This window comes from Pan paniscus, chromosome 9 (genome assembly GCF_029289425.2).
Source record: "Pan paniscus chromosome 9, NHGRI_mPanPan1-v2.0_pri, whole genome shotgun sequence".
Taxonomy (NCBI): domain Eukaryota; kingdom Metazoa; phylum Chordata; class Mammalia; order Primates; family Hominidae; genus Pan; species Pan paniscus.
In genome coordinates, this window is record NC_073258.2 from 23,863,536 (window position 1) to 23,880,533 (window position 16,998).

The window sequence follows — 16,998 nt, forward strand, 5'->3', positions numbered from 1 at the left end:
TTGCCTTCATCTGCCACACATCCACAGACCTGGGGCCACCTAGTTAGGAGGGCCACATTATCAAGTGCTAGATCATTACCCCCAACACCTATTTTTTCCCCTTTCACATAAACCTAGTTTCCCACACTCCAATCTAGGTTTGTTTTCCCTTATTGGAGCACCTGCTATATTTCAGCCACCCTATAATTCAAAAAAGCTGCATCATGTTTACTTCTTACAGCACTACTTTGAAAGACAATGAAACTGAATTTCCATGGGATAAAGTAACTTGCCCTAAATGTTAAAGATATAAATATCTAAGCTGTGACTTGAACTCCACTTGCTTGGCTCAAAGTTCATAGTTTTTCCATCTTGTCAGATGTCTTGTAACACTCTACAATGATATTTACTGGTATATTTAAAACCAGTTAGGTAACTGGTAATCTAACGTGACTGAACTCAGACTTTCTTGACTGAGCTCAGACTTTCAACTCAGACTTTTGACTTTCAACTAGATTCCATGTACTTCCTTGTATGTAAGTGACTGGTGAGACATTCCTTCAAGGGGTTTTGAAGTTATTAAGTAAAATATTTAACCACATAGTGCTGACTCAAAGGGCAAAATTTTTTAAGAGAAGACAAATCTCATTGTGGGTTAGAATATTTCCATAATTCCTTATGGAAGAGGATGGTAATTAGGTCTCCCATTCAGCCAGCAGAATGGGGGTGAATTCTTTGCTAGGTCATTTCAAGAAACTATTGTGTTATTAAACTTTTGAGGATGATCATTACATATCCTCACATCCTTTTTGGGCTTTCTAGGTCCCCAGTCCCTGGAATAGGCAAAGGACATTAGTGGAGTCTTAACTAGTATGAGAGTAAAATTCTTCTTTCAGTTTTTGTTTTATTTAAGCCATGATGAAGCAGGGAACTTACTAGTCATTGAAAATTTCCCAGAGCTTCTTTAATTAACTGTATTAATAATCCAAGCAACCTAAATTGATTTCTTCTGTTTTGAATCCTGAAGTGTTTCCAAAGTCTTATGAGAACTAGACTGAAATTTCCACAGGGGATGAGCAATTCTTGTAATCTAATTTTGTTAATATGATGCACCTTCACTGCAAAGCACTGTAATTTCTGAATAAAGTACAGGCAGATTTCTGTACATAAATCTTTTGTTTGTGTTCTACATGTACTCATTGCCCATTTATAGCACAGTTTCCCAGAGGTTGTGGAGGGGGAAGAGAGCCTGGTTTAGGAGCTGAATTAAGCGTCCTAAATCAGATTCTGTAAGTCACCATTATAAAATGAACTGTTTGTGGCCCTCTTTGTTTCTATTATTTGAAGTTGAAAGTGCTCTGTTTCAATTTGATAAGAAATATCTCCAATACTTACACATCCAAATGGGTGACTATAATGGCATCATCTTGGAAGCTAAGAAATAAAATCAAGGTTGGGATATAAAGTACTATCTTTTCAATCATATCCTTGATGTTTCAGATTTAAATGCCGTCAAATTATGCAACAGCAGAATTACGCAAACCAACAAAAGGTCAAGACTTACTGCTGAAGGAAGTAGAGTTAAAATTTTTAAAAGGCTACTTTCCCCTTTGAGAGTCAGTACACCAGCTTAGCTGCTAGTGTTTCATGGTAATTGATTAAAAGGCCTTGAAACATGTCCACAGATGAATAGAGTTCAATGATGAAGCTAGGCTAGCATAAATGGATTTGGGCTTTTGTTTAGATTCTATGTACTTCCTTGGCAGTGACAATGTTTTTGTGCATCTTTAGACACCTAGTTAATTAGGTACAGAAAGATTGCTGCACAGCTTAAAACTTATGTCTCTCCAGCATTATTTAGACCACAGGAACCCAGATGAAAAGTGGTTGTCTCTCTGGGATTGATCCATAAATCTTGGTTACAGCCCAGCGTCTTTTCATAGATACCCATCTGTGGCTCTTCCATTCATAAATTTGTCTGTCTAGGACTTTAGGAAGACATCTTTATTTTCTGCCTGTGCTACATGGGAAGGTAGAGACGTCCCCAGCTTATTCGTTTCTAGGAAATGTAGTATTTTAGTATGAGTAGTTGCGTTTATGTTGCAGATCATGGAGACGAAGATGAAAATGGATACACAAACAACTAACCACTTGTCATATATGGTAGAGCTATGAACAATTTGCTGTGGGAACACAGAAAGGGGAAGCATAGTCCGCCCTCTGTATTTGTTGGTTCCACATTCTTGGATTCAACCAACCCCAGATCAAAAGTATTTAAAAAACAAAGATAATGCAAATTTAAATTAATAATATAAATATTTCATTTTTACCCTATTAGGTATTATTAGTAATCTAGAGATGATTTAAAGTATATGGGAGGATATGCGTAGGTGGTTTGCAATACTATGCAGTTATATGCAAATACTATGGCATTTTATATAAGGGACTTGAACATCTGCAGATTCTGGTATCTGTGCAGAGGTCCTTGAACCAATCCCCCAGAGATACAGAGGGACGACTGAATGCTCTACTCTGGGAAGATGCAGAAGTGAATACGGAAAGCCTTTCACAGAGGAGGTGATCTTTGAAGGGGCCCTTAAAGGATGAGGAATTTAATCCAGTAGAGATGTAGGGGAAGGTGAATCCCAAACAAGAGGGAACTGTAAGAACAAAGATGAGGAAGTGTAAGAATATATGTTGTGTTAGAAATATGAAGTGAATGATGAGCTCAAAATATCAGGAACAAAAAGAGTATAAGAAGGGTATAGTCACTGATGAGCCAGGAGATTAAGGCTGAAGACAGAGCCAGGCCACGGGATTTAGACTTCATCCTGTGGGCAGCAAATGATCGTAAGAGATTTTACGTTTGGAATTGGCAGGGCCCAGTCAAGGTCTGATCGACAGCATGATGGATGACCTGAGCAGATAGAAGCTAACTAGAAAGAAATCACGTAGGCTGAGGTAAAGGTTCAGAGGAGTAAAGATGAAAACCTGAAAGAGGGATAGAGAAGTAACATCTAATGGGAGAAAATGCAGAAGTGAAAAATGGGTCCTGATGACTGATGATGCTAGAGACTTAGTGTCTGTGGTAATGTCTTCCCTATTCTCTGGGCAAAAAAAAAGCTCCTGTGTAGCATGTTTGAGACATAGCTGCCCATTTTCTCAGGTGAACAGGATTCAGGTGCCATTACATAAGAGTAAGAACCAGGGTCTGCAAGTTGGGCTTGTATACTACTACATCTATACCTACATGTACACTTATACCTATACTATTTTGAGTAGTAACTGGATAATCTAGTGGGAGGAAGAGAGCAAACTATGAAGGCCAGATAGTGTTTCTATGATTTCTTGCAGTTAAAAAATGTGAGTAGCATTCATCGTGAAAACAAAGTAATACTAAAGACTTGAGCAGTGTTAGTTCTTGAGTTTTTCTGGGGTTTAGAGATGAGTAGGGAAAGGGATACCATAAATAGCCAGTATTTATGGTATAACAGTATTCCATGTTATAATAAAGTCAGGGATGAATTACTGTGGAAAGGAAAGGCAAAGTGAAGAAGACCTTTTTCATGAGATTGTCTGGAATCATGGCCATCTGATCTGGTTTATGTAAACCTATTCCCAGAAACTGAAGATGGTCATGCCAGGGACACTCTCAAGAGCTCACGTATCTCTTTCTGGCAAGGAGGAAAGAATCTGATCCACAAGGAGCAGTCAGCATACTGGTTCTGCCTTCCTAAGAATAGGACTTACTCACAGGAAGAAGCCAGGGAACAGTCTGGTCTGTGCCTGGGGCCAGGATAGAAGCAAACTTTCTGAATTCCAGCAAACTGCTCATAAAAATGCTTTGCCTTGCTCTTTGAACCCAACTAGCAGCCTTATAAATATTTTCCTGTCTGTGGTGGTTTTGATGGTTGGAGTTAGCTGTGCAAGCTGTAAGATTGTGTTTCTTTTCCTTGGAAAGAGGAACTTATTGGTAGGTTTCATTTGGCACTCAAAACTCTAGGGGTCCTGTAAAGGAACAGGGCGTCTCTTTCTATTTCCCTGACTCTTTCCCCTGTGGTAGTGTTCAAAACCCTGCTTTGACCTTGCAGGAGCTTGAACGTTACACCATGCTACCTCCCCATCTGACTGGGTGATGTTTTTTCTCCATGATTTTGAAGCTTTGCACCAGAATCACCTGCAGGGCTTGTGAAACTTTGATCACTGGCTCTACCCTCAGTATTTTCTGGTTCAGTAGATCTGGGGTGGGGTGCAAGAATTTGCATTTTTCAGTAGTTCCCAGGAGATGGTAGTGCTCCTGGTTTGAGGACTGCCACTTTGAAAACTTTTGCCCCAAGAATCCTTCTGATATCACTTTATCTAAAATTAGTTTTTCCTATCCCCTAGCCTCCTCACGATACAAAAGGTGCATCACAGTGGAAAATCATTGTTATGAAAGTTCAGGTTAGGGATAAGTTTCTGTTTTGTTATTAGTTTTCTACATGGAAAAGGCATTTCCCTCTCTGGGCTTGGTTTCCTCTTCATTAAAATGAGATAACTGGATAAAACGACTGCTAAATGTGTTTCTACCCCAGGTGTTAGGACTAAGAGACCAGTTTGTGGGCTGTGACCTGAAGGCAAAATTAATACTTTGTAAAAAGATTGGAAATCACAGCTCAATTTGTGTGTGAGAAAGTAGAATAGGCACGTCTAGATTACCAACCCTAATTTCATAGTCTATATCAGGCATCAGCAAGGTTTTTTTCTTTAAAGGGTCATGTTGTAAATATTTCATGTTTTGTAGACCATAAAGCTTCTGTCCCAAATACTCAATTCTGCCATTGCAGTGTGAAAAAGACCACACACAAAATGTAAATGAACAAGGGAACTCGTGTTCCAATAACACCTCATTTACAAAAACAGGCATCAGGTTGAATTTGTACCATGGGCATCAGTTTTCCAACCCAAAGTTTATATTACTGTTTTATAGAAATAATCTGACCTACATCCACCTTCTTGATTTAAAAGTTTCAAAACTCAATGGCAGAAAAAAAAATGAGTGATATTATGTAATCTGGAGTAAATATATCAGTATTTATTGATATATTGACTGAAATACTGAAATATTACTGAAATACTATTCAGTATTAAAATTTGTAATTAATAGCAAAAAACCTGTAATATTTTTATGGCATAAGAAAAAATGTATTTTTTTACCAGATAGGAAACTTTATTTCCCTGCTTTTTAAAATTCAGAAGCAATTTAAATATTAGAATAATTATTAATTGCTTATCATTGAACTTGCAGTATAAAATTGCATCAAAACAGCTTCTGTGGCAGAAGATTGCAAAAATACATCTTTGGCATATAAGTAGGGATTGTTCAAACCACCCAAGTTGGGTTAGAGATCAAGCTCTGGAAAGAGCCTCAAAGATCTCTGATAAAAGGATTACTTATCATCAGTGAGCTCCATACTCTCCCCAAATTTAGTTTCTAGTGTGATTGTGCTCTGTGAGCTGATGTTTTATAATGGCATTCTCATTGTATTAATGGAGTCACCTGTGACATTTTCATTATTAAAAATGATTTTCTTGACAGTTACCCTGTAATTCAAAGGCAAAGTGAACATTGCCATTGTTCTGAAACATGTTAGAAGCTAAGAGGGGCCTATTTGGCATTTTCACATAATTGATGAGATATGAAATTGCTTTATTTTGCACTAACCCTGGAGGCTATCCATTTATTCTTATTCATTCTTTTAATCAGCACGTGGGAAGAAAACTGACATTCTTATTGAGTCTCATAGCCTGTTGTGCAGCGACCTTTTCTGAAAGAATTTATCCTTTTGTTTGATGCCAGCCACAGACACAGACATGCTGGTTCCTAAGGCATGATCCTTCTACACTTGGGAAAAGTAATAGTGTGCCATTGGAAGCTGAGCTGATCAAATGGTTTTATGTTGTAGCTATCATTACTTTGCTTAGTTTTTTGTTGGTTAAAGTAAGTCTTCAGGGAGTCATTTGGGGCCATGGTGACACAAGCAAAATATATTACTGAGTTAAAATAATGGTATATGAGCTGTAAACCAAAGGCCTATTGTTGGGAAATTCCTAGGATCAGGACACTTCCTTGTCCTGACTAGCTGGATTCTCTGATTCAATTCACTTGCTAAAATATAGAGTCTCTTGCTTTCTCTCTATATACACATATTTGTATACACATGCAAATGTATATGTGTGTGTATAATCTTTCATCTCTTGGTATTTTTGGAACACTATGATTTCTTGTTATTTGTATAGTAAAAGAGCCAATGCACACGATACATTTTTCAACCTGTTGTTATATATGTAGCTGGCATGTCTCCTTTCCATTCTCCTTAAAGAATATAAAGCTTTTAAGGTTTCCACTTTAGCTGACACAAAACATCTCAGCAAGTCCTGTCTGATTATTCAGCGTTGTTGTGGATAAAGTAGATAAAGACCCTGAGGGCAAGTCCATCAAGTTTTCAGATGTCACTAAGCTGTGAAGGACGGTGAGCTATAGTAAATGACATAAATAACATTTGCAAAGCATTGTGACAGGAAGAAGAGATGAAATAGATCTAACAATATGAAATGCAACAGAGATAAACATCAAGTTGTATACTTGCTGCCCCTAAACAGCCAACTGCACAAGATGAGATAAGGCTTAATGAGGTTTTAGTCTTCATTAAGCTCAATATTAGCCAACACTATGGCATAGTCAAAGAAGTAAATACAGTCCTGCATCACTTAATGACAGAGATACATTCTAAGAAATGAGTCATTAGGCTTTTTCATCACTGTGTCAACATCATAGAGTATATTTAAACAAACCTAGATGGAATAGCTTGCTACACACCTAGGCTATTTGGTATAGTCTATTGCTTCTAAGCTATAAACCTGGACAGCATGATACTATACTTAGTATTGTAGGCAATTGTAACACAGTGGTGAGTATTTGTATATCCAAACGTAGAAAAGGTACAATAACAATACATATAAAAGACAAAAAATGGTATACCTTTATGGAACACTTACCATGAATGGTGCTTACGGGACTAGCAGTTATGGTAGGTGAGTCAGTGAGTGAATGTTGGGTGCATGTGAAGGCCTAGGATATTACTGTGCACTTCTGTACCTTTATGAACCTTGTATACTTAGGCTACACTAAATTTTGAAAAAGAATTTTTTTCTTCAATAAATTAACCTTAGCTTATTGTAACTTTTTACTTTATAAACTTTTTAATTTTTGTAACTTTTTGACTCTTGTGTAATAACACTTAGTTTAAAACACAAACACATTGTACAGCAGTACAAAATACTTTCTTTATATTCTTATTCTATAAGCTTTTTCTAATTTTTTAAAACTTATTAAACATTTTTTTCAAACTGGCACACAAAAACACACCTTAACCTAGGTCTCCACAGGGTCAGGATTATCAATATCACTGTCTTTCACCTCCATATTTTCCTCCATGTCTTGTCCCACTTGAAGGTCTTCAGGGACAATAACACGCACAGAGCTATCATCTCTTATGATAACAATGCCTTCTTCTGGAATACCGCCTGAGGACTTGCCTGAGGCTGTTTTAGTTATCTCTTTTTTTTTATAAGTAGGAAGAATACATTCTAAAATAATGATTAAAAAAGATAGTATACTAAATACATAAACCAGTAACCTAGCCATTTATTATCATTATCAAGCAGTATGTACTATAAATGACTGTAGGTGTATATTTTTATACAACTGGCAGCTCAGTAGGCTTGTTTACACAGGCATCATTACAAACACATGCATGAGTAATACAGTGCATTACATAATGGCTGCGATGTCACTAGGTGACAGGAATTTTTCAGCTTCATTAAAATTATATAAGACCACCTTTTGTATGTGTAGTATGTCAGTGACCAAAATTTCATTGTGTGGCACATGACTTTATTGAAAAAAAGCCTGCATTAAAGAAACTACAACACTTAAAACAAGGTGAGCATTAAATTCAATTCACTCTTTCTTCAAAGACCATTGCTGAATAATTCTATTTAGTTCTCTCTCAGCTACCTCATTTGAGAAAGAGAGAGATACATTTGCATTCCACAAATTATCAGGATTAAATGTGATCATGCATGTAAATGCCTCTGCACAATGCATGACACAAGATAAGTATTAAATGCATGGTAGAATATGATGATGATGATGATGATGATGATGATGATGATGATGATGATATATACTTAAAACTGTTGAAAGAGAAGCCAACTATGACAGTGAAAGGATTATAAATGATGGGGACTGGTCAAGAAGTTAGAGGTGTTTACCCAGAGATGAAACATCTCAGTGAATACATAAGAGCTGTCTTCTAAAAACTGAAGAATTGAAACATGACAAAGTGTTTGGAGTTCTGTTATTACTGAAGGTATGGATTCGGGTCAATGGATAGAAGTAATGAGAAGTCTGATTTTTTACATTATAACATGTACAGAGATGCACACTGAATTCTCTCCATAGTGGTGAATTCAAGACTGAGAGCCTCAAGCACTTCAACTTTTGAATATGGCTGCTATAAAGAGGATTCAACTGTAGGTCAGGAGGCTTGGTTATATGTTCTTTAAGGTAACTTCCAGCCCTGAGACTCTTTGGTTTTTTAAAATATTCAGCAAATTAGTTATAAGCATGAATGGTGATGACAGGTCTTACCTTAAATTTTCAGCAATGAAGAACATTGTTTAAGAAATTACTGTAAGCAACAGACATAAAAAAAAGACATGCTACAAAATGTTTACTCTTACTGCTTAAGTGCTGCTGACTTTCAATTTTTTATAGCTATGAGTCCTCAAAGGCAATACTTCAAAAATTGTACTGTGCTTACAATATGGGGAACTGCCATAAGGTGGAAAGAGGCACCCGATTATACCCCCCTGTAGTACACAACTTTAAGGCGATCTTGCCGAAGAATATTTTGAGACCATAACAATTGGTGGTGCTGCTTGGAGAACCACTACCTAACTATGTCATCTTGGATAAGTGGTTTAGCCTCTCTGGGTCTAAGTTAATTCTTCTGTATAAAGGGCATAATCAGACTTCCTTTCACAGTTGGGACAGGGATATAGTTAGATGAATGTATTTGAATATGTTAAGTGGTAGCATGGAAGTACAGGAGCATGATTTTCCACTCAAATGACTTATTGATCATATATGCATTTTTTAGCTGCTTACTTATAATTCTTACTTAGAAATACGATTTTCAAGAACCCCTTTGAAAAAGATTTTCAAAAAACATGTTGACTTTTTGTTAAACTTAAAAATGTTCCTATTTTTATTTTTTCTGCTCTGCAAGCAAAATCAGGGAAAGAAAGGGTGTGTTTGTGTGAACACACATGTGTGCTTCAGTTTTGAACAGAATGAGAGGTGGCCAGGGGGTGACTAAAAATCCAAGAAGTTCATTTCTCATAGTGTAGCTGTCCATCATGTCCTAAATGATGAAACCTCCTTAACTTCATTTCTAAACAGGATGGCAAGATATTCTGCCGACGGACAGCTTGTGATTGCCAGAATCCAAGTGCTGACCTATTCTGTTGCCCAGAATGTGACACCAGAGTCACAAGTCAATGTTTAGACCAAAATGGTCACAAGCTGTATCGAAGTGGAGACAATTGGACCCATAGCTGTCAGCAGTGTCGGTGTCTGGTACGTTGGCTTCCTTTACAGGGTGTTGAGCCTTTACTCTGAAAAAGGTTACAAATTCAGTTGTCTGTGGGACCTGGTTCCCCATTTTTCATAATACTATACAGGGAGCTCTGTGGGGCCTGTGGCTAAGGGTCATGTTCTCTTCCTAAAGATATTCAGGTTGTATTTGAAATACTGTACAAAGTAAAAAGCACATATTTATGGGACAGATTTGACCCAAACAATGACAGTTTACAGCTATTACTAAAAAGAAATCAAGATCAAGAAAAATATCTGCAAGAAAGGAAGCTTTCAAAACCTTGACTAGTGCTTGTAGTCCTGACAGAGCTAAATCTTTCATTTATGTGCCATAACCCTTAAAGATTTCAATATAAGAGGTAACAAAACATAGTAGAAATATCAGAGGTTTAATCATAGGGACCTAGAATCTAAATGTGGTCCTCCCACATGCTAGCTTAAAATGATTACCTTGGGCAAGTCCTAGCATTTTACTGACTATTCTGTCCCTCAAGTGGACACAGGTATGTGAGTACCTCTGAGGGAAAGAATGGGCTGTTACGAAGATTACAAGATATGTAAGAAGGACAAATACACTGCTTGGCTCAGAGAAGGTACTTAGCGTATGGTAGTAACTATTGTTAATACTTCCTACCTTGAAAAATCTTTTCAGATACTACATGTTTAAAAAGAAAAAAATGAAGGTTGTTATAAATATTAATATAGGGCTACTAATGGTATAATTAGATTTGAGAAAGTCCAGAGAAAAGGCTTAATTTCTTGACCTGGTTCTTTCAGTTTCAAATTATATCACAAAGATTTCTAGCAATGGGAAGACTTCTAGGACACATTGTCATGGAATGTGATGTCCCATATGTAAAGTCACAACTATGGAACATTCTGAGTTGATTGGTAATGGAAACTATTAGCTGTGTGTCCGTAATTTAACATTTGCTGACATGAATGATTCTCATTTTATGGGTACTGTATGAAAACAAGTATTCAGATAAATTATGCTCTAAATTTCCATCAGATTTTTTTAAATCTTCAGGTGAATGTGCAGGTAATCTTAACAGAATATGTCTTTCTTAATCACTCCTATGACTGAGAAGCATGACTCAGATAAATAAAAATTGTAGTCATTTTTTAAAACTCCCACCCAAGGACAAAAAAGTCAATACAACTGTAGAATTAGTTTCCCTATGAGACTGGCAAATTGCATTTCTTTTCCAAGAAGCTAATCATCAGGCATCCAGAAGAATTAGTATTAATTTGATGCATGAAATTTTCATAGATAGAATTTCAAAAGTGTATCCTCTTCCATCCTAGCCCCTAAGATGAATATTTCTCAGGAAAACTGAAGCTGTTAAACACATAACTTATGAATTACTTGAGAATACTGTGGGTCATACTTAATAAATATTCAAGACTTTTCATGTGCCAAACTTTGTATGACGTAACAGTGAACAAGATAGACATGGCCTATACCTACACAAAGCCCATAGTCTTATGGAGATGACTGAACAATTAAACAAGTTTCTATATATTATAAGGTATTATGCCATAGATTATAATTCATGATAGCAGAGGAAGAGGATGCATAGTGAAATAGTTTTATTGTGGGCAGCTCAATGAAGCCACAGATGCCAGATGCTGAGACACACAAAAGCTCCATTTGAACTGCAATCTAGAAAGTTCAGTGGTCACATGTTATATTCAAAACCATTCTGAAATGGTTATCTTGACATTGCCCAATCTTAACTTTAAATTTGATTGAAATATTACAGTGCTTCAGGTTCTGCTTTTGAACTTAAGAGAAATTAATTGCTCTTTATATACTAGACAGTACCTTATAATTTATTTATTAGCCTTTATTGACCAAAACTGTGCTAAACATGATGGAGAGAAAGTAACAAGCCCAAAGTCTGAAAGCTCAAAACTTAATGTGGAATTGTACTAATTATGATATAAGTATCATGTTAAAATAATTATAGGCTGTGCTTGTCACACAAAGAAGCTCACCTAGCTCTTTCTATGTCCTGCAGTATAGATGGTCAGCAAAAGCATTCTGAAAGAAGCGAGACCTGTAGTAGGTCTTCAAGGAGGAAGTATATTTTATCCTCAATGGTGTCAACTAGAAATATTCAGTGATGAGAATTACTGTGCTCTCTTTCCCCTTCTGTGACTTTGGGAATAAAATTATGCATAGGAACAATAATGAGACATTTTTTTGCTTTTCCTCTACAGGAAGGAGAGGTAGATTGCTGGCCACTCACTTGCCCCAACTTGAGCTGTGAGTATACAGCTATCTTAGAAGGGGAATGTTGTCCCCGCTGTGTCAGTGACCCCTGCCTAGCTGATAACATCATGTATGACATCAGAAAAACTTGCCTGGACAGCTATGGTGTTTCAAGGCTTAGTGGCTCAGTGTGGACGATGGCTGGATCTCCCTGCACAACCTGTAAATGCAAGGTAATTGGATGTTCTGCGGATATTGAAGCCTTGAACAATTGCCAGAGAACACTTGTAGGAGGTCCACTCCTGATGTTTCTGAATACACAGGTTCAATGGACATGGTGCAAACTCTGGCATACATTTACTTCTCATAGGAATTTAATATGTATGAATATTATCATAGCTGCACCCTATAAAAAGGCAAATTCCAAATGAGCATGAAATAAAAGAATTGCTCCTGCCTTTGAACTACATAATTTTGACAATTGATTCTTGGCTTAATTATGACCAACTTAGGCTCTTTTGACATGCTTATTAAATAAAAAGAAAAGAAAGAAAGGGAAAGAACAAGGAAGGGAAGTAGAAAGAAAAGAAGGAAGGAAGGGAGGGAGGGAAAGAGAGAGGAAGGAAGGAAACCAGTCAACTTCCATTCATTCTGGGAAAGTTTCTAAGTTCTTTTATTAAACTGTCAATGTTAGGGGAAAAAAGTCCTCTCAAGTTGTTTTGCTTCGTTTAATTATCAGAGTGTCTAAGGTGGGGACCTGCAGCTCTTGCTACAGCATTTCATTAACAGTGATTATTTCCCTGTCTTTTTGGAGGGGTTTTCATGAGACATCCTCATGTGTCATTAAGATTAAAAAACTGACCATTCTCTCCCTTCAAAGCTCATAAAGAGCTGGAGTGGTAGCTGATTTGGAACAATCATTAGTTAGTGTCAAATCTCTGCCAAAACATCTGTTTAAGATTCCCATGATTAAACATGTTAAAACTAGGAGCCTACTTGGTCCCATCAAACCCTGGCTCAGCTTCAAGCATCAGTGGAATCTTCCCAACTTGCCTCTTTATGCTAAATGTAGATTTTTTTTTCTGGGAAAGCATCATCTTAAGATGTAGCCCCAGAAGAAAAAGGATACTATCAGACCTCATATAGAAAAAGGTCCATGGTCCCATCTGTACCTTCAGTCCCAGAGAACTAAATGACCAGGACACAGGGAGACCTCTGTTACTTATTTGATAATTATGTGGAATTATAAAGGTATATTTACATTAGTACATAAAATTTTTAATGAATTTATAAGTATTTACATACCTAACTATGCACTATCCCCTTCATAGTCACCATGAGAGATTTTATGCAAACCTTACTGGACCCCATCTTGGACTTGCCTGAAGATTGTTGGGGGTAGTTTCAAATAGCTTCTTAAATGACAAATTGCTATCTTTTAGGGATTTATTTTTGGAAAGAATCTCGCTTGGAATAAGTACAGCAGACAGGTCATGTGAAAAGTTGGAAATCCCAGGGAGGCCTCCCAAGCAGGGATTGAGTGCAGGTGATGCGTGAAATTGAACTGCTAGCAGAATCCCAGTGAGCAGTACCCCAGAGGGTCTGTCAGTCCTTCCTTTCTTTCTATTCTTTCTCTAGTTTTTTTCCTAGCATTTTTTTTCTAGTAGCATTTTTTTCTAGTCATTTTTTATAGCCTTCTTAAAGTTTGTCTCAAAATGCTGAAAGTTGTTTTGAGTATAAAAATTGCAGACTGCTAATTTATATTCCATGTCTCAACTGGCTAACACATGTTTCTTTGATGTACAGAATGGAAGAGTCTGTTGTTCTGTGGATTTTGAGTGTCTTCAAAATAATTGAAGTATTTACAATGGACTCAATGCAGAAGAATGGACAAAATGACCATCCAACGTGATTAAGGATAGGAATTGGTGGTTTGGTTTTTTTGTTTGTTTTGTTTTTTTAACCACAGATAATTGCCAAAGTTTCCATCTGAGGACGGTGTTTGGAGGTTGCCTTTTGGACCTACCACTTTGCTCATTCTTGCTAACCTAGTCTAGGTGACCTACAGTGCCGTGCATTTAAGTCAATGGTTGTTAAAAGAAGTTTCCCGTGTTGTAAATCAATCATGTTTCCCTTATCAGATCATTTGCAAATACATTTAAATGATCTCATGGTAAATGTTGATGTATTTTTTGGTTTATTTTGTGTACTAACATAATAGAGACTCAGCTCCTTTTATTTATTTTGTTGATTTATGGATCAAATTCTAAAATAAAGTTGCCTGTTGTGACTTTTGTCCCATCTACTGCATACTTAGTGCTGAGATCCCTGTAAAATGTTTTGATGAAAATATGTATGTAGAGTCCAATCGCATTATACATACATTTCAAAGTGCTGAACCTTCTTAAATGCCTACTCATTCAGCTTAAACAGGCTGAAGCCAAGTGTGACAAAGAGGGGAAGGACCAAAAACATAATCAAAGAATAATTTTAAAGAGAACTCTTGTCTCTTGCAAAAATAAAAAAATAAATAAATAAACAAAAAATCTAACCTGCAATTTAGAAGCAGCAATGTTTAAAGCTTTTCTTGGCTTTGAAAGCAAAATTACCTTTGTGTCAGATTTATGTAGTACTTGATCATTTATAAAGCATCACAGTTAGTTATTAATAAAGTTATAATCATAGTACATGTCAGAAGTATTGTCCCTATATTACAGAAGTGTGAATTAAGGAGTTCCCGTCAACTAATTTGTTGATTTACAGTGTGTTGGGATTGGTAATCCAGTCTCCTAATTCCTGTTCAGTGCTTTTTTCTACTAAACTACATTGCCTCTCATATACATGAAGAAGACACCTTTAAGAAAATCTATTTGTATGCTCAGAAGTTATTTTAGAACGGTGAATGTTTCCACTTAAGCCAATACCATATTTTTAAGAATTGGCAGTTATTAAGTTTTACAAAATGAATAAATGCTCAAATGACATTATATCTGAGCTGAGAATTCAAGCTTGGTTGTAGTTTCAGGTAAATCACATCTCAGTGGTTTGTGATACCCACAGCTCTTGAATTCATCATTACTCTGAATTAAGTTGGTTTTTGGATTCACATTCACTCCCCAACTTAAAAAAAGACCTGACTTGTTAAGTCAGTCATGCTAAAAAAATTTAAATATCAAATTTTAGCCAAATTATTAATTTAAAATTACATGCTTAGACAACTATTATTCATTGGTATTTGTCCAGTGGAAATGATACCCAATTTTTTTTGTGAAGATGAAGTTCATTACATAAAATCAATTTTATGTATTGAATTATGATAACAGCAGTTTAAATACTACATTTGACAAAGACTAATATGGTAAATTAGAACACATCTCTGTTTTAATTCCCTAAATGAAACCTTGAAGAGAATTTTAATAATATTTTTTGAAAAATTTACAACAATTAAAATCTTTTCAATTTTTGTTGGAAAAAACAAAGACATTTACAAGAATTATTTGTGACTGAATATGTCAGGGATTGGTGAACTATGACCTCATGTTAAATCTCATTATTAATAGCATAAAAGCATTGTGATTCAGTGGAATATGAGGAAAGATGAAAGTTCCACATATTAACTAGACACATATCTAATGAACACAATTTTGCCTCATTTGTTACATCCAGGTTGCATATGAATATATGTGTGTATATATGTTATATATAACATTGTATATTTGTTATATATACACTACATATGAATATATATTCATGCATCCTACAATACATTTATATTTAAATCTACTCATACGTAACATATATATGTAAATACACACACACACACACACACACACACACACATATACACTCATTCCCAGAACTTCCCCTACTCTGAACTTTATAGATCTGTGCTTATGTACTGGTATGAACTTTTAAAATACATTTTCTTTGAATTGTGGTTACAAACATATGGCTGCAGGCTATAGGTTAGATTATATACTAATTGGGTACAGTCTTCATCTACCAGTATTTAGCATAGTGCCTTCCATATAGTGGGTTTTCAATTAAGTCTTTCAAATATTGAATTCATAATTTTTCATAGTATCAAAAATTTATGATATTGGAAACCCACTCTAGTGGTTTTCAAATATTCTTAAGCATGAGACTCATTTTAAAAATCAGAATGTATTCAGTCCTTCAATGTGGAAATTGGTTAAAAGCAGAGTTTTTCTGATTGGTGTGGGTGTTGGAACTGGAACACCTTCACACACTCCACCACAGCTCACAACTTTCAACGGTGCACAGCTGGAAAGCCACTGACCTATTTCTTCACCTTAACTTCTACAAAAAAGGAAATCAGCACTCAGAGTGGTTAAGTGACTTGCCCAGAGTTAACAACTAATTAGTCATAGACCTATAACTACCCCAACCCACACCTTTTTTCCCTGTGCCATTCTGCTAAGAATTCCAAATGTGTTTCCACATTTCAATCCCAAGTGAGCTTTTTAAACTCCTTTTGAATGGATGACATTAAAAGACAATCTTGGATGAGGTGTAGTATTTGTTATTGTCTTTGTTCTATGTCCCATCTGACTGTGACTTTGCTTTATTAAAATTCTGGTAATGGGTTATGTGAAACATTTGTATTTAAAGACCATATAGCATATCTAAACCCATAATAGCAATGAGCCATCTACCAAATCACCCAACTTTATGCTTTATAGGAAAATAACTGAGGGAAAATAAATAAAAACATTTTCCAAAGGCAACTACTTCTTTTCTTAGGATTAGAAAACACACACACACACACACACACACACACACACACACACACACTCCTCAGAATACAATAGAATCTGGCATTAAGAGGTAATATGTATAGCCTGTTTTATTATTTTGTTATTCATTCACCCTTTACTATTTTATTAATTCAGTGGTAGTGTGGCAGGCTCTGCAAATTCAGAGATGAATAAGACAAAAATTACTCTTTATGGCTTTTGCAGCCTCGTATGTAAAAGACTGACAATAAGCCAGAAAATAATTGAGAAATATAACTACTAGCTATATTAATAATAGGAAAAAAATTGTGAAGTGATAAATTGGGGAGGAACTGGATAAT

At 36.0% G+C, this 16,998-nt stretch overlaps 1 protein-coding gene across 2 annotated transcripts in view; it reads left to right on the forward strand.

Moving 5' to 3' along the window:
- Nucleotides 1-14,201, forward strand: part of NELL1 (neural EGFL like 1) — a 903,683-nt gene extending 889,482 nt beyond the window's left edge. For both annotated transcript variants that reach the window (XM_003830453.5, XM_003830454.6), the window contains 3 exons: nt 9,488-9,664; nt 11,909-12,133; nt 13,707-14,201. In XM_003830453.5, the coding sequence (XP_003830501.3) occupies nt 9,488-9,664; nt 11,909-12,133; nt 13,707-13,757 (453 nt within the window). In that variant the 3' untranslated portion in view covers nt 13,758-14,201. The remainder of the gene's footprint in view (nt 1-9,487; nt 9,665-11,908; nt 12,134-13,706) is intronic.
- The last annotated feature ends 2,797 nt before the right edge of the window (nt 14,202-16,998 follow it).